This window comes from Aquarana catesbeiana, linkage group LG13 (genome assembly GCF_042186555.1).
Source record: "Aquarana catesbeiana isolate 2022-GZ linkage group LG13, ASM4218655v1, whole genome shotgun sequence".
In the NCBI taxonomy this organism is placed as follows: Eukaryota; Metazoa; Chordata; class Amphibia; order Anura; family Ranidae; genus Aquarana; species Aquarana catesbeiana.
Genome location: NC_133336.1, coordinates 214,545,685 through 214,571,404, shown reverse-complemented (window position 1 = coordinate 214,571,404; position 25,720 = coordinate 214,545,685). Strand labels below are relative to the sequence as shown.

At 48.0% G+C, this 25,720-nt stretch overlaps 2 protein-coding genes across 3 annotated transcripts in view; both read right to left on the bottom strand.

The window, feature by feature from the left end:
• LOC141116392 (protein S100-A6-like) overlaps positions 1–25,720 on the bottom strand; it is a 255,492-nt gene that overhangs the window by 75,773 nt on the left and 153,999 nt on the right. The window lies entirely within an intron of this gene.
• Positions 1,237–18,596, bottom strand: LOC141117428 (protein S100-A4-like). 2 transcript variants are annotated; one of them, XM_073610294.1, is made up of 4 exons: positions 18,384–18,596; positions 15,245–15,380; positions 13,850–13,996; positions 1,237–1,464 (listed from the first exon to the last, which is right to left on the bottom strand). In XM_073610294.1, the coding sequence occupies exons 3-4, from the start codon at positions 13,982–13,984 to the stop codon at positions 1,327–1,329; spliced, it is 273 nt and encodes a 90-aa protein (XP_073466395.1). In that variant the 5' UTR covers positions 13,985–13,996; positions 15,245–15,380; positions 18,384–18,596; the 3' UTR covers positions 1,237–1,326. The 2 variants fall into 2 exon arrangements, with proteins under 2 accessions (XP_073466395.1, XP_073466394.1); XM_073610293.1 differs by lacking the exon at positions 15,245–15,380 and having other exon boundaries at positions 18,384–18,591.

Sequence of the window (25,720 nt, the reverse complement as noted above, 5' to 3'; positions counted from 1 at the left end):
TAGCGGTGAGTCGGTAGAGGCACCGGAGGGCGGCGGGAGGGGGGGACGTCCCCTCTTGCCACCCGTAAGAACGATCAAGCGGTGGAACAGCCACTATGATCATTCTTATGGTGTAGGGAAACGCTGGCTGAAAACGGAAATATCTGAATGATGTCTGTAGCTACAGGCATCATTCAGATATACCCGCTCAAAGTCTGTCACGTCATATGACGGCGGGTGGGAGGGAGGAGGTTAATATGCTCTTAAAGCATACCCATTTTTCCTCTGTGTTCTTTGTTCCTAAGATTTTATCCAATTTAATATCTTCTAGCAAGGTTCGTAGATTAGGGAAGTTGGCTCTTTTGAAATTCGGTGTCTTTGTATTCCCCTTGTGTTTCCTATTTGTGTGATTTATACTGAAACAAATTGACCTCTGATCGATGTTACCTAAATTGCCCCGTATTTCCACATCCGTGATCAGGTCTGTATTGTTGGTAATCAGTAGATCTTGTAAAGCTTTGTTTCTTGTTGGTGCGTCTACCATCTGAACCATGAAATTGTCCAGCAAGACGTTTAGAAAATGGTGAGCCTTAGACAAATGCGCGGTTTCTTTCTACCAGTCTATGTCTGGATAATTAAAATCCCTCATTATAATGACTGCAATATATTACATTTTTGGTTTTGGGTTTATTACTGCTTTAAAGCGGTTGTATTTTTTTAGGTGTTTTTTATAATAAGGCTTACCTGTAGGTAAAATTAATATCTCCTTAACCCTTTACTCTTTAGGAGATATTCACCTTGAAAGCAGCCGCTGACGTCAGCTGCGCATGCGCTCTGAAGGTATGGCAGACGCTGCTGGAAAATCAGAGCCCCTTGCGGGTATACTACCGCTTTAATGATTATGAAGTTATATATGAAACCAGGCAGCAGGGGGCACTGTTGCAGTAATAAAAGATTGTAGAGCTATATATGAAACCAGACAGCAGGGGGCACTGTTGCAGTAATAAATGATTGTAGAGCTATTTATGCAACCAGACAGCAGGGGGCACTGTTGCAGTAACAAATGATTGTGAGGTTATATATGAAACCAGACAGCAGGGGGAACTGTTGCAGCAGTTGGCTGCTGAAAGTTGACGGCTATTTTCATTATTGTATGAAGTCAGGGAAATTGACCAACAAAATTATTTGTAGAAAACTGATGAGACGGGACAAGGCAAACATTTTTTTTTAGTATGAAAACTGCAGATGAGATCGACGTCATATCAAACACTTTTGACTTTTATTGAAGGATTTGCACAATCACTGAATTTAGTCAGTGTTGCTCCACCCCCTGGGCTCAGGACGCTTCTACTTTAACAATTCCCTTAAAGCAATGGCCACGGAAGATGAGAAACACATAAATTCCTCGAAGGTCACCTTCTTGTCCTTGTTGGCATCCATCTTACCAATGATTCCCTTCAGCATGTCTTCCTTCTTGGCGTTTCCCTGTAAGACGGAATAAGAAACATTTCAAATTTTCAGGTTTTTATTTTTGAGACTCTGTCCCTCAAACAATGGGGAGATTTCCCTGCAGTAGTTTGTGTCTCTGCCCCTCCCACAATGGGGAGATTTCCTGCAGTAGTTTGTGTCTCTGCCCCTCCCACAAAGGAGAGATTTCCTGCAATAGTTTGGTTCCGCCCCTCCCAAAATGGGGATATTTTCCTGCAGTAGTTTGTGTCTCCGCCCCGCCCACAATGGGGAGATTTCCCTGCAGTAGATTGTGTCTCTGCCCCTCCCACAATGGTGAGATTTCCTGCAGTAGTTTGTGTCTCTGCCCCTCCCACAATGGGGATATTTTCCTGCGGTAGTTTGTGTCTCTGCCCCTCCCACAATGGGGAGATTTCCCTGCAGTAGTTTGTGTCTCTGCCCCTCCAACAATGGTGAGATTTCCCTGCAGTAGATTGTGTCTCTGCCCCTCCCACTATGGTGAGATTTCCCTGCAGTAGTTTGTGTCTCTGCCCCTCCCACAATTGAGAGATTTCCATGCAGTAGTTTGTGTCTCTGCCCCTCCCACAATGGGGAGATTTCCCTGCAGTAGTTTGTGTCTCTGCCCCTCCCACAATGGGGAGATTTCCCTGCAGTAGTTTGTGTCTCTGCCCCTCCCACAATGGTGAGATTTCCTACAGTAGTTTGTGTCTCTGCCCCTCCCACAATGGTGAGATTTCCTACAGTAGTTTGTGTCTCTGCCCCTCCAACAATGGTGAGATTTCCTGCAAAAGTTTGGTTCCGCCCATCCCACAATGGGGATATTTTCCTGAAGTAGTTTGTGTCTCTGCCCCTCCCACAATGGGGAGATTTCCCTGCAGTAGATTGTGTCTCTGCCCCTCCCACAATGGGGAGATTTCCCTGCAGTAGTTTGTGTCTCTGCCCCGCCCACAATGGTGAGATTTCCCTGCAGTAGTTTGTGTCTCTGCCCCTCCCACAATTGAGAGATTTCCATGCAGTAGTTTGTGTCTCTGCCCCTCCCACAATGGGGAGATTTCCCTGCAGTAGATTGTGTCTCTGCCCCTCCCACAATGGTGAGATTTCCCTGCAGTAGTTTGTGTCTCTGCCCCTCCAACAATGGTGAGATTTCCCTGCAGTAAATTGTGTCTCTGCCCCTCCCACTATGGTGAGATTTCCCTGCAGTAGTTTGTGTCTCTGCCCCTCCCACAATGATTAGATTTCCCCAAGTAGTTTGTGTCTCTGCCACTCCCACAATAGTGAGATTTCCTTGCAGTAGTTTGTGTCTCTGCCCCTCCCACAATGGGGAGATTTCCCTGCAGTAGTTGTTGTCTCTGCCCCTCCCACAATGGTTAGATTCCCCAAAATAGATTGTGTCTCTGCCCCTCCCACAATGGTGAGATTTCCCCCAGTAGTTTGTGTCTCTGCCCCTCCCACAATGGGGAGATTTCCCCCAGTAGTTTGTCTCTGTGCCCTTCCCACAATAAGATTTCCCTGCAGTAGTTTGTGTCTCTGCCCCTCCCACAATGGTGAGATTTCCCCCAGTAGTTTGTCTCTGTGCCCTTCCCACAATAAGATTTCCCTGCAGTAGTTTGTGTCTCTGCTCCTCCCACAATGATACAATTCCGCCCTAGTAGTTTTAGTCTCTGCCCTCCCACAATGGTGGGATTTCCCACAGTAGTTTGTGTCTCTGCCCCTCCCACAAAGGGGAGAATTCCCTGCAGTAGTTTGTGTCTTTGCCCCTCCCACAATGGGGAGATTTCCTGCAGTAGTTTGTGTCTCTGCCCCTCCCACAATGGTGGGATTTCCCTGTAGAAGTTTGTGTCTCTGCCCCTCCCACAATGGGGAGATTTCACCCAGTAATTTGTGTCTCTGCCCCTCCCACAATGGTGAGATTTCCCCCAGTAATTTGTGTCTCTGCCCCTCCCACAATGGGGAGATTTCCCTGTACTAGTTTGTGTCTCTGCCCCTCCCACAATGGTGAGTTTTCTTTGCAGTAGTTTGTGTCTCTGCGATTCTCACAATTTGGAGTTTTCTCTGCAGTAGTTTGTGTCTCTGCCCCTCCCACAATGGTGGGATTTCCTGCAGTAGTTTGTGTCTCTGCCCCTCCAACCATGGGGAGATTACCCCGAGTAGGATGTGTCTATGCTCAGGGCTGGTACAAGGATTTTTGAAGCCCTAGGTGAAACCTCATTTTGCCGCCCCCATTGGCTCCATCCGTGACTCCTCCCCCTTCGCCCTGCTCATGTGACAGGAGGCGGCGCTATACAGGAAGCATCAGCTCTGCTTCCTCTAACACTAGCTCCAGTGCTGCGCCTCTAATTACACTACCTGCCAGACAGAGCAGCTGCTGGAGACTGAGTTAGTTACATGCTGCAGCCTGCAGAGTATGCAGACACAGAGGGAAATCAGCAGTCGGGCGCCCCTAGGAAGTAGTGCACCCTAGGCGGCTGCCTAGTTTGCCTAGTAGTAGCACCGGCCCTGTCTATGCTCCCCCTCCCACAATGGAGAGATTTCACAGCAGTAGTTTTTTTCTCTGCCCCTCCCACAATGATTAGATTTCCACAAGTAGTTTGTGCCTCTGCCCCTCCCACAATGATGGGATTTCCCTATAGAAGTATGTGTCTCTGCCCCTCCCACAATGGGGAGATTTCCCCCAGTAGTTTGTGTCTCTGCCCCTCCCACAATGGGGAGATTTCCCCCAGTAGTTTGTGTCTCTGTGATTCTCACAATGGGGAGTTTTCCCTGCAGTAGTTTGTGTCTCTGCCCCTCCCACAATGGTGAGATTTCCCCCAGTAGTTTGGGTCTCTGCCCCTCCCACAATGGTTAGATTTCCCCCAGTAGATTATGTATCTGTCCCTCCCACAATGGTGGGATTTCCCAAAGTAGTTTGTGTCTCTGCCCCTCCCACAATGGGGAGATTTCCCCCAGTAGTTTGTGTCTCTGCCCCTCCCACAATGGGGAGATTTCCCCCAGTAGTTTTTGTCTCTGCCCCTCCCACAATGGGGAGATTTCCCTGTAGTAGTTTGTGTCTCTGCCCCTCCCCCAATGATTAGATTTCCCCCAGTAGTTTGTGTCTCTGTCCCTCCCACAATGGTGGGATTTCCCTGTAGAAGTTTGTGTCTCTGCCCCTCCCACAATGGGGAGATTTCCCCCAGTAGTTTGTGTCTCTGCCCCTCCAACAATGGTGAGATTTCCTTGCAGAAGTTTGTGTCTCTGCCCCTCCCACAATGGGGAGATTTCCCCCAGTAGTTTGTGTCTCTGCCCCTCCAACAATGGGGAGATTTCCCTGTTGTAGTTTGTGTCTCTGCCCCTCCCACAATGGTGAGATTTCCTTGCAGAAGTTTGTGTCTCTGCACTCCCACAATGGTTAGATTTCCCCCAGTAGATTGTGTCTCTGCGCCTCCCACAATGGTGGGATTTCCAGCAGTAGTTTGTGTTTCTGCCCCTCCCACAATGGTGAGATTTTCCCCAGTAGTTTGTGTCTCTGCCCCTCCCACAAAGGGGACACTTCCCTGCAGTAGTTTGTCTCTCTTCCCCTCCCACATTGATGAGATTTCCTTGCAGTAGTTTGTGTCTCTGCAACTCCCATAATGGGGAGATTTCCTTATAGTTGTTTGTGTCTCTGCCCTTCAAACAATGGGGAGATTTCCCTGCAGTAGTTTGTGTCTCTGCCCCTCCCACAATGGGGAGATTTCCCTGTAGTAGTTTGTGTCTCTGCCCCTCCCTCAATGGGGAGATTCCCCGCAGTAGTTTGTGTCTCTGCCCCTACAACCATAGGGAGATGTCCCCCAGTAGTTTGTGTCTCTGCCCCTCCCACAATGGGGAGATTTCCTTATAGTTGTTTGTGTCTCTGCCCTTCAAACAATGGGGAGATTTCCCCGCAGTAGTTTGTGTCTCTGCCACTCCCACAATGGTGAGATTTCCCCCAGTAGATTGTGTATCTGTCCCGCCCACAATGGTGGGATTTCCCAAAGCAGTTTGTGTCTCTGCCCCTCCCACAATGGTGAGATTTCCCTGCAGTAGTTTGTGTTTCTGCCCCTCCCACAATGGGGAGATTTCCCTGCAGTAGTTTGTGTCTCTGCCCCTCCCACAATGGGGAGATTTCCCCCAGTAGTTTGTGTCTCTGTCCCTCCCAAAATGGGGAGATTTTCCCCAGTAGTTTGTGTCTCTGCCCCTCCCACAATGGTTAGATTTCCCACAGTAGATTGTGTATCTGTCCCTCCCACAATGGTGGGATTTCCCAAAGTAGTTTGTGTCTCTGCCCCTCCCACAATGGAGAGATTTCTCTGCAGTAGTTTGTGTTTCTGCCCCTCCCACAATGGGGAGATTTCCCTGCAGAAGTTTGTGTTTCTGCCCCTCCCACATTGGGGAGATTTCCCTGCAGTAGTTTGTGTCTCTGCCCCTCCCACAATGGGGAGATTTCCCCCAGTAGTTTGTGTCTCTGCCCCTCCCACAATGGGGAGATTTCCCCCAGTAGTTTGTGTCTCTGCCCCTCCCACAATGGGGAGATTTCCCTGTAGTAGTTTGTGTCTCTGCCCCTCCCCCAATGATTAGATTTCCCCCAGTAGTTTGTGTCTCTGCCCCTCCCACAATGGTGGGATTTCCCTGTAGAAGTTTGTGTCTCTGCCCCTCCCACAATGGGGAGATTTCCCCCAGTAGTTTGTGTCTCTGCCCCTCCAACAATGGGGAGATTTCCCTGTAGTAGTTTGTGTCTCTGCCCCTCCCACAATGATGGGATTTCCCCCAGTAGTTTGTGTCTCTGCCCCTCCCACAATGGTTAGATTTCCCCCAGTAGATTGTGTTTCTGCCCCTCCCACAATGGTGAGATTTTCCCCAGTAGTTTGTGTCTCTGCCCCTCCCACAAAGGGGAGACTTCCCTGCAGTAGTTTGTGTCTCTGCCCCTCCCACAATGGTGAGATTTCCCCAGTAGTTTGTCTCTCTGCCCCTCCCACATTGATGAGATTTCCCTGCAGTAGTTTGTGTCTCTGCCCCTCCCACAATGATTAGATTTCCTTCAGTAGTTTGTGTCTCTGCCCCTCCCACAATGGTGAGATTTCTTGCATTAGTTTTTGTCTCTGCCCCTCCCACCATGGGGAGATTTCTCCCAGTAGTTTGTGTCTCTGCCCCTCCCACAATGGGGAGATTTCCTTATAGTTGTTTGAGTCTCTGCCCTTCAAACAATGGGGAGATTTCCCTGCAGTAGTTTGTGTCTCTGCCCCTCCACAATGGTGAGATTCCCCGCAGTAGTTTGTGTCTCTGCCCCTCCAACCATGGGGAGATTTTCCCCAGTAGTTTGTGTCTCTGCCCCTCCCACAATGGTGAGATTTCCCCCAGTAGTTTGTGTCTCTGCCCCTCCCACAATGGTTAGATTTCCCCCAGTAGATTGTGTATCTGTCCCTCCCACAGTGGTGGGATTTCCCAAAGTAGTTTGTGTCTCTGCCCCTCCCACAATGGTGAGATTTCCCTGCAGTAGTTTGTGTTTCTGCCCCTCCCACAATGGGGAGATTTCCCTGCAGAAGTTTGTGTTTCTGCCCCTCCCACATTGGGGAGATTTCCCTGCAGTAGTTTGTGTCTCTGCCCCTCCCACAATGGGGAGATTTCCCCCAGTAGTTTGTGTCTCTGCCCCTCCCACAATGGGGAGATTTCCCCCAGTAGTTTGTGTCTCTGCCCCTCCCACAATGGGGAGATTTCCCTGTAGTAGTTTGTGTCTCTGCCCCTCCCCCAATGATTAGATTTCCCCCAGGAGTTTGTGTCTCTGCCCCTCCCACAATGGTGGGATTTCCCTGTAGAAGTTTGTGTCTCTGCCCCTCCCACAATGGGGAGATTTCCCCCAGTAGTTTGTGTCTCTGCCCCTCCAACAATGGGGAGATTTCCCTGTAGTAGTTTGTGTCTCTGCCCCTCCCACAATGATGGGATTTCCCCCAGTAGTTTGTGTCTCTGCCCCTCCCACAATGGTTAGATTTCCCCCAGTAGATTGTGTTTCTGCCCCTCCCACAATGGTGAGATTTCCCCAGTAGTTTGTCTCTCTGCCCCTCCCACATTGATGAGATTTCCCTGCAGTAGTTTGTGTCTCTGCCCCTCCCACAATGATTAGATTTCCTTCAGTAGTTTGTGTCTCTGCCCCTCCCACAATGGTGAGATTTCTTGCATTAGTTTTTGTCTCTGCCCCTCCCACCATGGGGAGATTTCTCCCAGTAGTTTGTGTCTCTGCCCCTCCCACAATGGGGAGATTTCCTTATAGTTGTTTGAGTCTCTGCCCTTCAAACAATGGGGAGATTTCCCTGCAGTAGTTTGTGTCTCTGCCCCTCCACAATGGTGAGATTCCCCGCAGTAGTTTGTGTCTCTGCCCCTCCAACCATGGGGAGATTTCCCCCAGTAGTTTGTGTCTCTGCCCCTCCCACAATGGTGAGATTTCCCCCAGTAGTTTGTGTCTCTGCCCCTCCCACAATGGTTAGATTTCCCCCAGTAGATTGTGTATCTGTCCCTCCCACAGTGGTGGGATTTCCCAAAGTAGTTTGTGTCTCTGCCCCTCCCACAATGGTGAGATTTCCCTGCAGTAGTTTGTGTTTCTGCCCCTCCCACAATGGGGAGATTTCCCTGCAGAAGTTTGTGTTTCTGCCCCTCCCACATTGGGGAGATTTCCCTGCAGTAGTTTGTGTCTCTGCCCCTCCCACAATGGGGAGATTTCCCCCAGTAGTTTGTGTCTCTGCCCCTCCCACAATGGGGAGATTTCCCCCAGTAGTTTGTGTCTCTGCCACTCCCACAATGGGGAGATTTCCCTGTAGTAGTTTGTGTCTCTGCCTCTCCCCCAATGATTAGATTTCCCTCAGTAGTTTGTGTCTCTGCCCCTCCCACAATGGTGGGATTTCCCTGTAGAAGTTTGTGTCTCTGCCCCTCCCACAATGGGGAGATTTCCCCCAGTAGTTTGTGTCTCTGCCCCTCCAACAATGGGGAGATTTCCCTGTAGTAGTTTGTGTCTCTGCCCCTCCCACAATGGTGAGATTTCCCTGCAGTAGTTTGTGTTTCTGCCCCTCCCACAATGGGGAGATTTCCCTGCAGAAGTTTGTGTTTCTGCCCCTCCCACATTGGGGAGATTTCCCTGCAGTAGTTTGTGTCTCTGCCCCTCCCACAATGGGGAGATTTCCCCCAGTAGTTTGTGTCTCTGCCCCTCCCACAATGGGGAGATTTCCCCCAGTAGTTTGTGTCTCTGCCCCTCCCACAATGGGGAGATTTCCCTGTAGTAGTTTGTGTCTCTGCCCCTCCCCCAATGATTAGATTTCCCCCAGGAGTTTGTGTCTCTGCCCCTCCCACAATGGTGGGATTTCCCTGTAGAAGTTTGTGTCTCTGCCCCTCCCACAATGGGGAGATTTCCCCCAGTAGTTTGTGTCTCTGCCCCTCCAACAATGGGGAGATTTCCCTGTAGTAGTTTGTGTCTCTGCCCCTCCCACAATGATGGGATTTCCCCCAGTAGTTTGTGTCTCTGCCCCTCCCACAATGGTTAGATTTCCCCCAGTAGATTGTGTTTCTGCCCCTCCCACAATGGTGAGATTTTCCCCAGTAGTTTGTGTCTCTGCCCCTCCCACAAAGGGGAGACTTCCCTGCAGTAGTTTGTGTCTCTGCCCCTCCCACAATGGTGAGATTTCCCCAGTAGTTTGTCTCTCTGCCCCTCCCACATTGATGAGATTTCCCTGCAGTAGTTTGTGTCTCTGCCCCTCCCACAATGATTAGATTTCCTTCAGTAGTTTGTGTCTCTGCCCCTCCCACAATGGTGAGATTTCTTGCATTAGTTTTTGTCTCTGCCCCTCCCACCATGGGGAGATTTCTCCCAGTAGTTTGTGTCTCTGCCCCTCCCACAATGGGGAGATTTCCTTATAGTTGTTTGAGTCTCTGCCCTTCAAACAATGGGGAGATTTCCCTGCAGTAGTTTGTGTCTCTGCCCCTCCACAATGGTGAGATTCCCCGCAGTAGTTTGTGTCTCTGCCCCTCCAACCATGGGGAGATTTCCCCCAGTAGTTTGTGTCTCTGCCCCTCCCACAATGGTGAGATTTCCCCCAGTAGTTTGTGTCTCTGCCCCTCCCACAATGGTTAGATTTCCCCCAGTAGATTGTGTATCTGTCCCTCCCACAGTGGTGGGATTTCCCAAAGTAGTTTGTGTCTCTGCCCCTCCCACAATGGTGAGATTTCCCTGCAGTAGTTTGTGTTTCTGCCCCTCCCACAATGGGGAGATTTCCCTGCAGAAGTTTGTGTTTCTGCCCCTCCCACATTGGGGAGATTTCCCTGCAGTAGTTTGTGTCTCTGCCCCTCCCACAATGGGGAGATTTCCCCCAGTAGTTTGTGTCTCTGCCCCTCCCACAATGGGGAGATTTCCCCCAGTAGTTTGTGTCTCTGCCCCTCCCACAATGGGGAGATTTCCCTGTAGTAGTTTGTGTCTCTGCCCCTCCCCCAATGATTAGATTTCCCTCAGTAGTTTGTGTCTCTGCCCCTCCCACAATGGTGGGATTTCCCTGTAGAAGTTTGTGTCTCTGCCCCTCCCACAATGGGGAGATTTCCCCCAGTAGTTTGTGTCTCTGCCCCTCCAACAATGGGGAGATTTCCCTGTAGTAGTTTGTGTCTCTGCCCCTCCCACAATGATGAGATTTCCCCCAGTAGTTTGTGTCTCTGCCCCTCCCACAATGGTTAGATTTCCCCCAGTAGATTGTGTTTCTGCCCCTCCCATAATGGTGAGATTTTCCCCAGTAGTTTGTGTCTCTGCCCCTCCCACAAAGGGGAGACTTCCCTGCAGTAGTTTGTGTCTCTGCCCCTCCCACAATGGTGAGATTTCCCCAGTAGTTTGTCTCTCTGCCCCTCCCACATTGATGAGATTTCCCTGCAGTAGTTTGTGTCTCTGCCCCTCCCACAATGATTAGATTTCCTTCAGTAGTTTGTGTCTCTGCCCCTCCCACAATGGTGAGATTTCTTGCATTAGTTTTTGTCTCTGCCCCTCCCACCATGGGGAGATTTCTCCCAGTAGTTTGTGTCTCTGCCCCTCCCACAATGGGGAGATTTCCTTATAGTTGTTTGTGTCTCTGCCCTTCAAACAATGGTGAGATTCCCCGCAGTAGTTTGTGTCTCTGCCCCTCCAACAATGGTGAGATTTCCTGCAGTAGTTTGTGTCTCTGCCCCTCCAACCATGGGGAGATTTCCCCCAGTAGTTTGTGTCTCTGCCCCTCCCACAATGGTTAGATTTCCCCCAGTAGATTGTGTATCTGTCCCTCCCACAGTGGTGGGATTTCCCAAAGTAGTTTGTGTCTCTGCCCCTCCCACAATGGTGAGATTTCCCTGCAGAAGTTTGTGTTTCTGCCCCTCCCACATTGGGGAGATTTCCCTGCAGTAGTTTGTGTCTCTGCCCCTCCCACAATGATTAGATTTCCTTCAGTAGTTTGTGTCTCTGCCCCTCCCACAATGGGGAGATTTCCCCCAGTAGTTTGTGTTTCTGCCCCTCCCACAATGGGGAGATTTCCCTGCAGAAGTTTGTGTTTCTGCTCCTCCCACATTGGGGAGATTTCCCTGCAGTAGTTTGTGTCTCTGCCCCTCCCACAATGGGGAGATTTCCCCCAGTAGTTTGTGTCTCTGCCCCTCCCACAATGGGGAGATTTCCCCCAGTAGTGTGTGTCTCTGCCCCTCCCACAATGGTGAGATTTTCCCCAGTAGTTTTTGTCTCTGCCCCTTCCACAATGATGAGATTTCCTTGCAGTAGTTTGTGTCTCTGCCCCTCCCACAATGGGGAGATTTCCCCCAGTAGTTTGTGTCTCTGCCCCTCCCACAATGGTGAGATTTCCCCCAGTAGTTTTTGTCTCTGCCCCTTCCACAATGATGAGATTTCCTTGCAGTAGTTTGTGTCTCTGCCCTCCCACAATGGTTAGATTTCCTCCAGTAGATTGTGTCTCTGCACCTCCCACAATGGTGAGATTTTCCCCAGTAGTTTGTGTCTCTGCCCCTCCCACAAAGGGGAGACTTCCCTGCAGTAGTTTGTGTCTCTGCCCCTCCCACAATGGTGAGATTTCCCCAGTAGTTTGTGTCTCTGCCCCTCCCACAATGATTAGATTTCCTTCAGTAGTTTGTGTCTCTGCCCCTCCCACAATGGTGAGATTTCCTGCATTAGTTTTTGTCTTTGCCCCTCCCACCATGGGGAGATTTCCCCCAGTAGTTTGTGTCTCTGCCCCTCCCACAATGGGGAGATTTCCTTATAGTTGTTTGTGTCTTTGCCCTTCAAACAATGGGGAGATTTCCCTGCAGTAGTTTGTGTCTCTGCCCCTCCCACAATAGGGAGATTTCCCTCAGTAGTTTGTGTCTCTGCCCCTCCCACAATGGGGAGATTTCCCCCAGTAGTTTGTGTCTCTGCCCCTCCTACAATGGTGAGATTTCCCCGAGTAGTTTGTGTCTCTGCCCCTCCCACAATGGTGAGATTTCCTGCAGTAGTTTGTGTCTCTGCCCCTCCCACAATGGGGAGATTTCCTGCAGTAGTTTGTTTCTCTGTCCCTCCCACAATAGTTAGATTTCCCCAGTAGTTTGTGTCTCTGCCCCTCCCACAGTGGGGAGATTTCCCTGCAGTAGTTTGTGTCTCTGCCCCTCCCACAATGGTGTGATTTCCCTGCAGTAGTTTGTATCTCTGCCCCTCCCACAATGGGGAGATTTCCCTGCAGTAGTTTGTGTCTTTGTCACTCCCACAATGAGGAGATTTCCTGCAGTAGTTTGTGTCTTTGCCCCTCCCACAATGGGGAGATTTCCCCCAGTAGTTTGTGTCTCTGCCCCTCCCACAATGGTGAGATTTCCCCCAGTAGTTTTTGTCTCTGCCCCTTCCACAATGATGAGATTTCCTTGCAGTAGTTTGTGTCTCTGCCCTCCCACAATGGTTAGATTTCCTCCAGTAGATTGTGTCTCTGCACCTCCCACAATGGTGAGATTTTCCCCAGTAGTTTGTGTCTCTGCCCCTCCCACAAAGGGGAGACTTCCCTGCAGTAGTTTGTGTCTCTGCCCCTCCCACAATGGTGAGATTTCCCCAGTAGTTTGTGTCTCTGCCCCTCCCACAATGATTAGATTTCCTTCAGTAGTTTGTGTCTCTGCCCCTCCCACAATGGTGAGATTTCCTGCATTAGTTTTTGTCTTTGCCCCTCCCACCATGGGGAGATTTCCCCCAGTAGTTTGTGTCTCTGCCCCTCCCACAATGGGGAGATTTCCTTATAGTTGTTTGTGTCTTTGCCCTTCAAACAATGGGGAGATTTCCCTGCAGTAGTTTGTGTCTCTGCCCCTCCCACAATAGGGAGATTTCCCCCAGTAGTTTGTGTCTCTGCCCCTCCCACAATGGGGAGATTTCCCCCAGTAGTTTGTGTCTCTGCCCCTCCTACAATGGTGAGATTTCCCCGAGTAGTTTGTGTCTCTGCCCCTCCCACAATGGTGAGATTTCCTGCAGTAGTTTGTGTCTCTGCCCCTCCCACAATGGGGAGATTTCCTGCAGTAGTTTGTTTCTCTGTCCCTCCCACAATAGTTAGATTTCCCCAGTAGTTTGTGTCTCTGCCCCTCCCACAGTGGGGAGATTTCCCTGCAGTAGTTTGTGTCTCTGCCCCTCCCACAATGGTGTGATTTCCCTGCAGTAGTTTGTATCTCTGCCCCTCCCACAATGGGGAGATTTCCCTGCAGTAGTTTGTGTCTTTGTCACTCCCACAATGAGGAGATTTCCTGCAGTAGTTTGTGTCTTTGCCCCTCCCACAATGGGGAGATTTCCTGCAGTAGTTTGTGTCTCTGCCCCTCCCACAATGGGGAGATTTCCCTGCAGTAGTTTGTGTCTTTGCCCCTCCCACAATGATGAGATTTCCTGCAGTACTTTGTGTCTCTACCCCTCCCACAATGGGGAGATTTCCTGCAGTACTTTGTGTCTCTACTCCTCCCACAATGGGGAGATTTCCTGCAGTAGTTTGTGTCTATACCCCTCCCACAATGGGGAGATTTCCTGCAGTACTTTGTGTCTCTACCCCTCCCACAATGGGGAGATTTCCTGCAGTACTTTGTGTCTCTACTCCTCCCACAATGGGGAGATTTCCTGCAGTAGTTTGTGTCTCTGCCCCTCCCACAATGGGGAGATTTCCTGCAGTAGTTTGTGTCTCTGGCCCTCCCACAATGGGGAGATTTCCTGCAGTCGTTTGTGTCTCTTCTCTTCCCACAATGGGGAGATTTCCCTGCAGTAGTTTGTGTCTCTGCCCCTCCCACAATGGAGACACTCCCACAGCTTTCAATGAATGTCTATTCCCCATTTTGGAGTCAGGAATCACATGAGACTAATGTAACGATGGGATTGGTTGCTCTCTGGGGTGTCCCCACCAATAGATTTGTCCCCTCTGGAGTCTCTTACACAGATCGTAGGGAACTCGGTTGTGCCCAGGTCGTAAAGCTGGTTGATATTCAGTGTATTTTTGTCTGCTCCATGTCTGCGGGCGTAATCTTCAAATTTCAGGATCATCAGGGTCATGCAATCCTCCACGGTCATGCTCTTATAGTCCTGGAAAGAGAGCACAAGGTGTCAGGCACATAGTCTGGGAGGTGGGGTCAAGCACAAAGTCGGGGGGGTGGGGTCAGGCACAAAGTCTAGGGGGGTGTCAGGCACAAAGTCTGGGTGATGGAGTCAGGCACAAAGTCTGGGAGGTGGGGTCAGGCACAAAGTTTGACAGGTGGGGTCAGGCACAAAGTCTGGGGTGTTGGGTCAGGCACAAAGTCTGGGGGGTCAGGCACAAAGTCTGAGGGGTGGGGTCAGGCACAAAGTCTCAAAGTCTGGGGGTGGGGTCGGGCACAAAGTCTGGGAGGTGGGGTTGGGCACAAAGTCTGGGGGGTGAGGTTGGGGACAATGTCTGGGGGTGAGGTCAGACACAAAGTCTGGGGGGTGGGGTCAGGCACAAAGTCTCAAAGTCTAGGGGTGGGGTCGGGCACAAAGTCTGGGAGGTGGGGTTGGGCACAAAGTCTGGGGGGTGAGGTTGGGGACAATGTCTGGGGGTGAGGTCAGACACAAAGTCTGGGGGTGAGGTCAGACACAAAGTCTGGGGGGTGGGGTCAGGCACAAAGTTTGGGGGGTGGATTCAGGCACAAAGTCTAGGAGGAGGGTCAGGCACAGTCTGGGAGATGGTGTCATGCACAAAGTCTAGGGGGTGGGGTCAGACACAAAGTCTAGGAGGAGGGTCAGGCACAGTCTGGGAGATGGTGTTACGCACAAAGTCTAGGGGGTGTGGTCAGGTACAAAGTCTAGGGGGAGGGTCAGGCACAAAGTCTAGGAGATGAAGTCATGCACAATGTCTAGGGGGTGTGGTCAGGCACAAAGTCTGGAGGGTGGGGTCAGGCACAAAGTCTGTGGGGGTGGGGTCAGGCACAAAGTCTAGGGGGTGTGGTCAGGCACAAAGTCTGGAGGGTGGGGTCAGGCACAAAGTCTGGGGGGTGTGGTCAGGCACAAAGTCTGGGGGGTGTGGTCAGGCACAAAGTCTGAGTTATGGGGTCAGGCACAAAGTCTGGAGGGTGTGGTCAGGTGCAATGTCTGGGGGGTTGGGTCAGGCACAAAATCTTGGGGGTTGGGTCAGGCAAAAAGTCTAGGGGGGTTGGGTCAGGCAAAAAGTCTGGAGGGTTGGGTCAGGCCCAAAGTCTGGAGGGTTGGGTCAGGCACAAAGCCTGGGGGTGGGGTCAGGCACAAAGTCTGGGGGTGGGGTCAGGCACAAAGTCTGGGGTGCTGGGTCAGGCACCAGGTCCACCTATCAGCTGCTCTAACCTGCAAAAGTTTTCCAACTAAGTTGTTTGTATTGTCTTTGGCTCCGCCTTGCCCTCAGGTAAGTCTCTGCTGTCTCTAGGTGGGTGTGTCCTCTGCGGGTTTCGTCTGGACTTTCAGGTCATTTTGTCCAGTTGTTCTGCAGCAGCCGGAGTATAAAAGGATCATTTTAATAAAGGGGGCTCAGCGCCCCGCCCCCAGCCCAGGGAACTTATTATATTTATAAAATTTCTTATTACGGGTTCAATTTTAGTGGGGGGGTTACAAGGAATGGGGCTGATTTCCTTCCATGAAAGACCCCCCAGCTCCACACACAGGGGACAAATATACATGAGAACAGCTAAAATATTAGTGACTGTGTTCAGCCAGTCTGGTGATTTACACTGCGTGCTGTGTAGCCAAAGGTGGGGGAGGGAGTGACAACGCTTTCTGCATCCTGCAGCTCTGAGAATCCCTGTGTCACCTCTCCGGCCTCCTCATTAGACTTGGACTGCAGTAACCTGTACACACCCCCCTCATTAGCCTATACACTACCTCCAGCCCCCAGTGCCTGAAAAATGTCAGCAATATGCACTGACTAAGCTGCATCATTTACTTCAGACTCAAATCCTTCTGTGAGATTCACATCTGATCGCCTGGAATGATTCATCTTATTTGACACCCTATAAACAAGTCACAGAAGTCAGGCTTCCATATGATGAGCTCTGATTGGCTGCCTGAGGTGCATTTCTAAATAAAGATTTTAACAAAGCTCTCCGGCAGATGTGTCATGTTCTGTACATAGCTGAAGTGACGCCGACTGTCATTTCATAATTAATTTCTCTATTGTTTGTATTATAGGACCCCGCGGGGGTGGGGAGGGGGAGGGCGGTAACATGCAAATGAGAGGAAGGCGGAGATCTCTATAAAACGATTTTGTTACATCTTTAATCTCCATCTGTGCAAAATGATACATTGTATGATTATTATCATCATTAATATTATATCATTGTATTATTATTACTATTATTATTATTATCATTAATATTATATCATTATATTATTATTATTATCATTATTATTATTATTATTATTATTATTATTATTACCATTATTATTATATCATTGAATTTTTCTTCTTCTTCTTATCATTATTATTACATCATTGCATTATTATTATTATCATTATTATTATTATATCATTGTATTATTGTATTGTATTATTGTATTTTATTGCATTATTTTTATTATAATATGAATACTATTATATTGTAGTATTTTTAGTATTATTATTATCATTATTTTATTGTATTATAATATTAATACTAATATATTGTAGTATTTTTAGAATTTTTATTATTTCATTGTATTATTTGTATTATAATATTAATACTATTATATTGTATTATTATTATTATTATTATTATTATTATTATTTTATTGTGTTATTTTTATTGTAATATTAATACTATTTATATTGTAGTATTTCTATTATTATTACCATTATTATTATTTTATTGTATTATTTTTATTGTAATAATAATACTATTATATTGTAGTATTTTTAGTATTATTATTATTTTATTGTATTATTTGTATTATAATATTAATACTATTATATTGTAGTATTTTTAGTATTATTATTATTATTATTATTTTATTGTGTTATTTTTATTGTAATATTAATACTATTTATATTGTAGTATTTCTATTATTATTACCATTATTATTATTATTTTATTATATTATTTTTATTGTAATAATAATACTATTATATTGTAGTATTTTTAGTATTATTATTATTTTATCGTATTATTTTTATTATAATATTAATACTCTTATATTGTAGTACTTTTATTATTATTGTCATTATTATAATTTTTTTGTATTATTATTATATATATTATTCGCTTGGCTGCCCAAGTATGGAAAATTTGTGCCTTTAGACTCCATTCACATTTCACGATTTGGAATCGCCGTGATTCTGCTCCCCCATTCCAAATCGCCCGTCAATCGCAGTACAAGGTGCTGCGCACTTTTTTGCTATTATCTTTCAATGGCATCCCAAGCGCGATGCAAATCTGCTGCTACTGTCGCACGACAGGATTCGCGCGGTAAAAACCAAGCCCTTAAAAATCACGTGCTGCTTATCACCTGAAAAGGATCAGGACCTTCTTTTTTTGGCGTGCTTATGGCAGTCCATTGAAGTGAATAGGCCGGCCAGGTGCAGCATGCCGGACCACACTGAAAATCGCATAGCGGGGGCAATGCTCATTCCCGCTATCTGATAATGTTATTGAGGTAATAACCGCGGCGTCATGTAAATGAAATGTAAACGATGTGTATTTCCTAATGTCTGACACACCCGGGAGGCAAAATAAACACTCCAGGGCAAAAATGGATGACGGGCGTTGGCCAAATGTATAAACCGAGAGGCGGGGCATATTTGCCATACCCACTGACACTGATGGCCTCTCCTCCATTCTGCACGGGCATAAACCTGGCCAAGCACTCATGTTCATTCCGGTTGGGTTCTCCTGGTTGCACCTCCTGGTCAGGGTCAGATGCACAGGTGGGCACAATGGGGGGTCACTTGTCTCAGCCCCTCCCCCGAGGATTGGGGGCCCCATTAAGAGATTGGAAAATAAGGAGACTTCTCCAATCTTTGGAGATTTCCCCGTTGCAGACGTGAGAGGACCTACTGAAGACGTATTTGGGGGGAAGGAGACGCCTTGTCAGGAAATGATGACTGTTCCTGTTTGATGATCGCTATTGTGTCCCCCCCTTATGGCAGCATAAACAGGCACACATGGGTGACCCGAGCATGCATGGTTATGCCGTAGCCGAGCGATAGACAAGCTTCTGAGTGGACTTTGTCTAATTATCCAGAAGAAGTCTCTGGTCTGCGGCTGGGGGGGTGAGATTGAAGCCACACCCAGTCAAAATTCCCTATTTTCTGATCTCTGTGTCCCCCCTATTCTCAGGGGGGGTGTGAGACAACTGACCCCCATTTTGCCCACCTGTGCAGGTGACCCATCGAGATCAGAACCTGAACCATCCAATGACCCTACAAGAGGAAGCCCATAGAGGGAGCCCCGTGCCAAGCTGGCCGTGAGTGTTGGCTATGCAGAGCAGATGGAGAGTGCAGAGGAGTCTCACTTACCATGTTATCAGGTTCTGGAGGATGGAGAGGAGAATTCAGCTGGTGTGATGCCTGTTACAGTCTGATGCCCAATTTATACCCCAACAGGACAGTGCCACACCCAGCTGCCTGATCAGAGAGGGATGAGCCCAGGATTGGGGGGTGTCCTCCCTCCTCTCCTCTCCTCATTCTCCTCGCTTCACAAAATCACTGAAATGGTGAAAATTTTTGTAGAACGTCTGAGAGGGGTTAACCCCTTCTGGGAAGAATCACCATCCGCCCCTCACAACAATGTAACCATTTATCTTCACTGAGAACAATGACACTTAGAGGGAGCAATCGTTTGTTTTATTGTGGTGTGTGGAGAGGAGTCAGACGAGCCCCTTTCATCTTTAGTATTTTATAAGTGTTCCTCAAAGTTATTATATATAGAGAGAGGCGAAGAGAGTGGAGTTTGGGAGAGGAGAGAGAGAAGAGAGGAGAAGAGAAAGGGACTGAGGGAGAGGAGAGGGAGAAGAAAGAGGGCTGAGGGAGAGGAGAGGGAGAAGAAAGAGGGGCTGAGGGAGAGGAGAGGGAGAAGAGAGGAAAAGAGAGAAGGGCTGAGGGAGAGAAGAAGGAGAAGAGGGACGAGAAAGGGGCTGAGGTAGAGGAGAGGGAGAAGAGAGGAGAAGAGAGAGGGGAAAGAGATGAGAGAGTGAGAGAGAGAGTAGAAGATAGAAGGGCTGAGGGAGAGAAGAAGGAGAAGAGAGTGACGAGAAAGGGGCTGAGGGGGAGAAGAGAGAGAAGAGAGGAGAAGAGGAAGGGGAGAGAGATGAGAGAGTGAGAGAGTGAGAGGAGAAAATAAAAAGGGGTGAGAGAGAGGAGAAGAGAGAGAGAGAGAAGAGAGGGAGAAGAGAGAGAGAGAGAAGAGAGGGAGAAGAGAGAGGGGCTGAGGGAGAGGAGAAGAGAGAGGAGAAGAGAGGGGGCTGAGGGAGAGAAAAATAGAAAGGGGATAGAGATGAGAGAGAGGGAGAGAGAGGAGAGAAGAAAAAAAGGGTGAGAGAGAGAGAGAAGAAAGAGGGGCTGAGGGAGAAGAAAGAGAGAGAAGAGAGGAGAAGAGAGAGGGGCAGAGGGAGAGGATAAGAGAGAAGAGAGGAGAAGAGAAAGGGGTGAGGGAAAGGAGAAGAGAAAGGGGTGAGGGAGAGGGGAAAGAAAGAGAGAGATGGGAAAGAGAGGGGAGAAGAAAGTAGAGTAGAGAAGAGAGAGGGATGAAAAGGAATATAAGAGATAAAGAGGAGAGAGGCATGAGGGGGAGGGGAGAAGACTTAGAGTAGAGGAGAGAGGGAGGTGAGAGAAGAGAGAGATGAGAGGAAAAGAGAAAAGAGAGAGGGGGCGAGGGAGAGGAGGAATAAGGAGAGAGAGAAAAGAGAGAAAGAGAGGAGAATAGAAAGGGGTGAAAAAGAGAAGAGAGGGTCGAGGGAGAGGGGAAAAGTGATTGGGAGAGCAGAAGGGAGGACTAAGATAGAGAGGAAACATGGAGAGAGAGGTGAAAGAGGGATGTGGTAGGGAAAAGAGGGGAGAGGAGAAAACGGAGGAAAAGCAGGGGAAAAGGGAGAAGAAAAGAGTGGGTTAAGGGAGAGTGGAAAGGAGAGAGAAGGAGAGGGGAGAGGAGAGAGAAGAGAGAGAAGATGGGTGAGGTGAGAGGAAAAGAGAGGAGAAGAGAGGGGGTTGAGGAAGAGGAGAGGGAGAGCAAAAAAGAGAAAAGAAATGGAGAGGAAAATTCAAGAAAAAGGGATGAAGTAGAGAAAAAGAGGGACGAGAAGAAAGGAGAGAGGGAGAGCAGGGTAGAAGAGACAGAGAGAGAGGAAGAGAAGAGACAAGAGAAGAGAGAAGGTCGAGGGAGAGGAAAAAGGAGAGGGAGAGCAGAAGATGAGAGGTACGAATTAGAGGAAAAGAGGGAAGAGGAGAGAGTGAGAGCAGAGGAGCGGAGGAGGGAAGAAGCGGGAGGGAAAGAGAGGAGAGGGGAGAGGAGAGGAGAAGGGAGAGGGTTGAGGGAGAGTAGAAAGGAAAGGGAGTGCAAGGGAGAGAAGAAGAGAGAAAGGAAATGGAGAGGAAAAGTTAAGAAAAAGGGATGAAGTAGAGGAAAAGAAGGACGAGGAGAAAGAAGAGAGGGAGAGCAGGAAGAGGAGAGAGAGGAAGAGGAAAAGAGAGGGGGTTGAGAGAGAGAAGAAAGGGGGAGGCAAGAGAGGAAAAGAGGAGAGAGAGGGTTGAGGGAGAGAAGAAAGGGGGGAGGCGAGAGAGGAAAAGAGGGGAGAGAGGGTTAAGGGAGAGAAGAAAGGGGGAGGTGAGAGAGGAAAAGAGAGAGAGAGTTGAGGGAGAGAAGAAAGGAGAGAGGGGAACAGAAGAGAGAAAAAAAATGGAGATGAAAATGAGAGAGGGATGAAGTAGAGGAAAGGAGGGAAGAGGAGAGAGGGAGAAGCGAGAAGAAAAGAGGAGAAGAGATGGTTTAAGGGAGAGGAGAGAGGGAGAGCAGAAGAGAAAGGAGAAGGGAAAGGGGGAGGAAAACAGAGGAGATGAGAGAGGGTTGAGGGAGAGGAGAAAGGAGAGAGGGAGACGAGAAGAGAGGAGGGGAGAGAGGGTTGAGGAAGAGGAGGAAAGAAAGCAGGGGAGAGGAGAGAGGGTTGAGGGAGAGTAGAAAAGAGAGAGGAAGAGGAGAGGAGAGATGGTTGAGGGAGAGAAGAAAAGAGAGAGGAGAGAGGGTTGAGGGAGAGGAGAAAAGAGAGAGGGAGAGAAGAGAGGAGAGGAGAGATGGTTGAGGGAGAGAAGAGGAGAGGAGAGGAGAGGAGAGATGGTTGATGGAGAGGAGAGATGGTTGAGGGAGAGGAGAAAAGAGAGAGCAGGGGAGAGGAGAGAGGGTTGAGAGAGAATAGAAAAGAGAGAGGGAGAGGAGAAGAGAGGAGAGGAGAGATGGTTGAGGGAGAGGAGAGTGAGATCCTGACTCCTAATAACCCTTCTATTGCTCTGACAATGGTAAAATGTATTTGAACCCTAATAACCCCGCTATTGGCAATGGTAGAATTTAATAAAGTCGATCATTTCTCCGGGCTGGGAAGGAGTACAATGCGTCTCACATAAGGAATCCGGTAGCATCTGAAAATAAAATGTTTCCCAGGCGAATAAACCAGAACCAAGTAAAACCAGCACCAATCAGGTCCTTATCTGGGCCAGTCATTTGGCAAGGGACATGGCATTGTCCATAGTGGCCTAAGAAAGAAGTCCATATTTAATCCTTGATTTGCCTCCAAGTGTGGAGGTCTTCATACAAACGGTCGATGGAGAGGTACATTAGCGAAGGGTGATAGCGAAGGGTGATGGAGTTTCAGGATATAGATGAGATCCCTGAGGGGGTGCTGGAATCTGAGAACAGAAAATATATTATTCTTCACCCAGCACATCATAGCCAAGAGGGGGGGTTGTTGAATAGGAGAGACTATGAGGAGATCATGGACAGGATATTAGGGGATTGCAGTACCTGGGAAAAATCCAGGGGAAACCCTGCAGCAAAAGGTAAAAAGAAATGAAATATTTTAGTGATACAAGCAAAGGAAATGGGTGTGTGGGACAGTAAGGAAGCCACATCCCTGGTTCCATCTGTGTGTGGGATATCCACAATTTCAAGGTCAACATTCCTAAAGGCTTGACCAAACATCTCAGAAGACCTAAATCTGTCCATACTAGAATAGGAGAAGAGGTGGATTTTCATCAACAATCTATTGGGACACAAATGCCGGCTTCTTCTCAAAGAGAGACAAGATGTGCTGAGGAGAAGACAACAGAATGAAAATGAGCATGTGCTGAGGAAAAGACTTGGCATAGTAGCCAGTACTACACATGGCCATGCTCGTTCTGCACAGAAATGTGTGCATGCACACAAACATGCGCGCTGGTGCAGGTGCATGCACTGATACATGTTCATGCACACCTGCCAAATGCCTATATATGGACAGTGGTTGCACTCAGAGTTTGCTAGATGGTCTTCAGCTACAAGCACTGCTTACTCTTGTGTATGCAGTATTCCTTGGACCTCCTGTTACCGACCCAGCTTGTCTCTGGACTATCCTGCTGCCTGATTCCTGCCCCCCGGCCTGTTCTAAATACTCTGCCTCTCCTGCTCAGCCTTGAGTGACTCTGGTCTATCACCTGACTACTCTTCTGCCTGCTCCTCCTGATTCCTGAGTATGACCTTGGCATTGGTTCCTGACCATGATCCTGCCCGTTCTCTGGCCTGCCCCTCTGTGTATGACCTTTAATCAAAGCTGGCATTCCTAAGTAGACAGAGAAGGTCGGCAGATACAGCTTTCAAAAAAGCAGGTTGACAGCTTTCATAAATATCATTGCTCCGATAGGATAATAGAGAGATACAATGTTACATATTGTTTTGTATCTTACTGTTCATCTGCAGATCAAAGGGATGAATTCCCATCTGCAGATGATGTCAGTTAACACAACCTCTCTGTGCATGACCTCGGCTTCCATCCTGACTGCACCTCTTCACTCTGGTCCTGCCAGTCTGTCCATGCAACCAGCTCAGGTGCCATCTTGCTTGTGGCCACTGCCTAGGTCCTGCTGCATTTCTAAGAACAACAGAAGTCCTGCCATCAGTCCTGACAGACCGCTGCCAGCAACCACCAGCATAGCCACCTAAAAGGCACCCGTGCTTCTTTGGACCTTGCACTCCCTGTTCTCACCTTCAGTGGTGCTTGTTCACAAGGGAAGCCCTTTCGTCAAGTCAACCTCCAACCAGGTACATGACAGGAAGTGAGAATAATGTTATATTGGCCACCACAGATGTCCAATCATTGTACCCTAATAGAAAACATTAGGATGGACCTAAGGCAGTGAAATGGGCCCTTGGAGGGTTCAGTCATTTAAAACAAATTCAAAGGAAACTTCTTTTACAGGCCCTGGAATTTAGTGTGTCTAGGACTTCTTCTTTTTGGTAGCCCCCCATACCAAAAAGAAGTCCCAGACACACTAATGCCGCGTACACATGGTTGGACTTTTCGACCGGACTGGTCCGACGGATGCCGATGGACCAAATCCGGCGGACAATCCGATCGTGTGTGGGCTTCACCGGACCTTCAGCGGACTTTTCCAGTCGCAAATCTGACGGACTTTAGATTTGGAACTTGCTTCAAATCTTTACGTCGTAACTCCGCCGGACCCAGAAATCCGCTCGTCTGTATGCTAGTCCGACGGACAAAAACCGACGCTAGGGCAGCTATTGGCTACTGGCTATCAACGTTCTCATTTTAGTCCGGTCGTACGTCATCACGTACGAATCCATCGGACTTTTGTGTGATCGTATGTAGTTAAGTCCATTCATTAGAAAGTCCGCCGCAAGTCCGCTAAAAATTCGGTCTAAAGTCTGTCGGAAGGGCTGTCAGACTTTTGTAGCCGAAAAGTCCGACCGTGTGTACGCGGCATAAGTCCACCAAAAGACCAAAAGAAAGGCATTGAAATGGGGCCAAGTTTGCCGCAAGCTTAGAGAATAGACATGTGCAATTCGTTTGTTCTGAATTCTTTTTTTTTGACAAAATTCTACAAATTCCTTAATTCGAAAATATTAGAATGATTGAAAACCTGTTTAACCACTTCAGCCCCCGAAGGATTTACCCCCTTCCTGACCAGGCCCTTTTTTGCGATACGGCACTGCGTCGCTTTAACTGACCATTGCGCAATCGTGCGAAGTTGTATCCAAACATAATTGGCGTCCTTTTTTTCCCACAAATAGAGCTTTCTTTTGGAGGTATTTGATCACCTCTCCGTTTTGTTTTTTTTGCGCTATAAACAAAAAAGAGTGCACATTTTGAAAAAAAGCAATATTTTTTACTTTTTGCTATAATAAATAAACAAAAAAAATATAAAAAAACAAATTTTTTTCCTCAGTTTAGGTCGATATGTATTCTTCTACATATTTTTTGGTAAAAAAAATCGCAATAAGCGTATATTGATTGGTTTGCGCAAAAGTTATGCAAAATAGGGGATAGATTTATAGCATTATTATTATTATTATTATTTTGTATTAGTAATGGCGGCGATCTGTGATTTTTATCATGAATGCGACATTGCGGCGAACAGATCGGACACTTTTGACACTATTTTGGAACCATTGGCACTTATACAGCGATCAGTGCTATAAAAATGCACTGATTACTGTATAAATGTCACTGGCAGGGAAGGGGTTAAACACTAGGGGACGATCAAGGGGTTAAGTGTGTTCCCTGGGCATGTTTTAACTGTAGGGGGATGGGCTCACTAGAACATGACAGAGATCACTGCTCCCGATGACAGGGAGCAGTAGATCCCTGTCTTGTTGCTAGGCAGAACAGGGAAATGCATTGTTTACATATGCATCTCCCCGTTCTGCCTTCTGTGTCACAATCATGGGCTACCGGTGAACATTAAGTCAGCGGGACCCGTGGCACACTCCTGCGGCACTCCCACGGTGCGCACGCGCCCGCTAGCCGCTGATGACGCAGCGAAGTACGGGTACGTTGTTTTGCGCACCCGTGCCACTTTGCCGATGTATATCGGCGTGAGCCGGCCGGCAAGTAGTTAATTTTTCCGATAATTTGTAAATTCATAAATTCAGAAACCTGCAAATTTGTAAATTCGAAAAACCGAAAATAAGAATGAAAATCCAAAAATTCAAAAGAAAATCTGAAAATTCGAAAACCCGAAAATGAAAAAATCTGAAATAATAACTAATTAACTAGTAATAATGATAACTATTACTAACGATTAAATTATAGGTATTGGAATTTCTTTTTAAATGTGGCTGTTAGTGAACGTAACGATTACGAATTTATCCCCAGTTACGAATTATCCAAAATAACGAATGCCGCATCTAAATGAATGGAACGTAACAAATTAATAATAATAAATACAGTGGAACCTCGGATTACGAGCATAATCCATTCCAGGAGAATGCTCGTAATCCAATGTACTCGCATATCAAATCGAGTTTTCCCATTGAAGCCAATAGAAACGCAAATAATTTGTTCCGCACTGACTTCAATGGGATGCAATACCGCATGCGGCCAGAGGCAGGGGGGGGGCGCCAGAGAGCCTCGGAAGTGGCCGAAAAGGCCCAAGGAACACTTCAGCCGACCTCGGCAAACCTTGGAAAGACTCCGTTCATGAGCCTTTCCGAGGTTAGCCGAGGTCAGCCGAACTGTCCTTGGGCCTTTCCGTGCATTTCCGAACGGCACCGATCGGCGACTTTCGGCTCTGCTCGGCTCCGGTGCCCCCCACCTCAGGCCAAAAGCGGTACTGCACACCGCTTTTGGCCTGAATCCTGCTTGTTTTGCGAGACA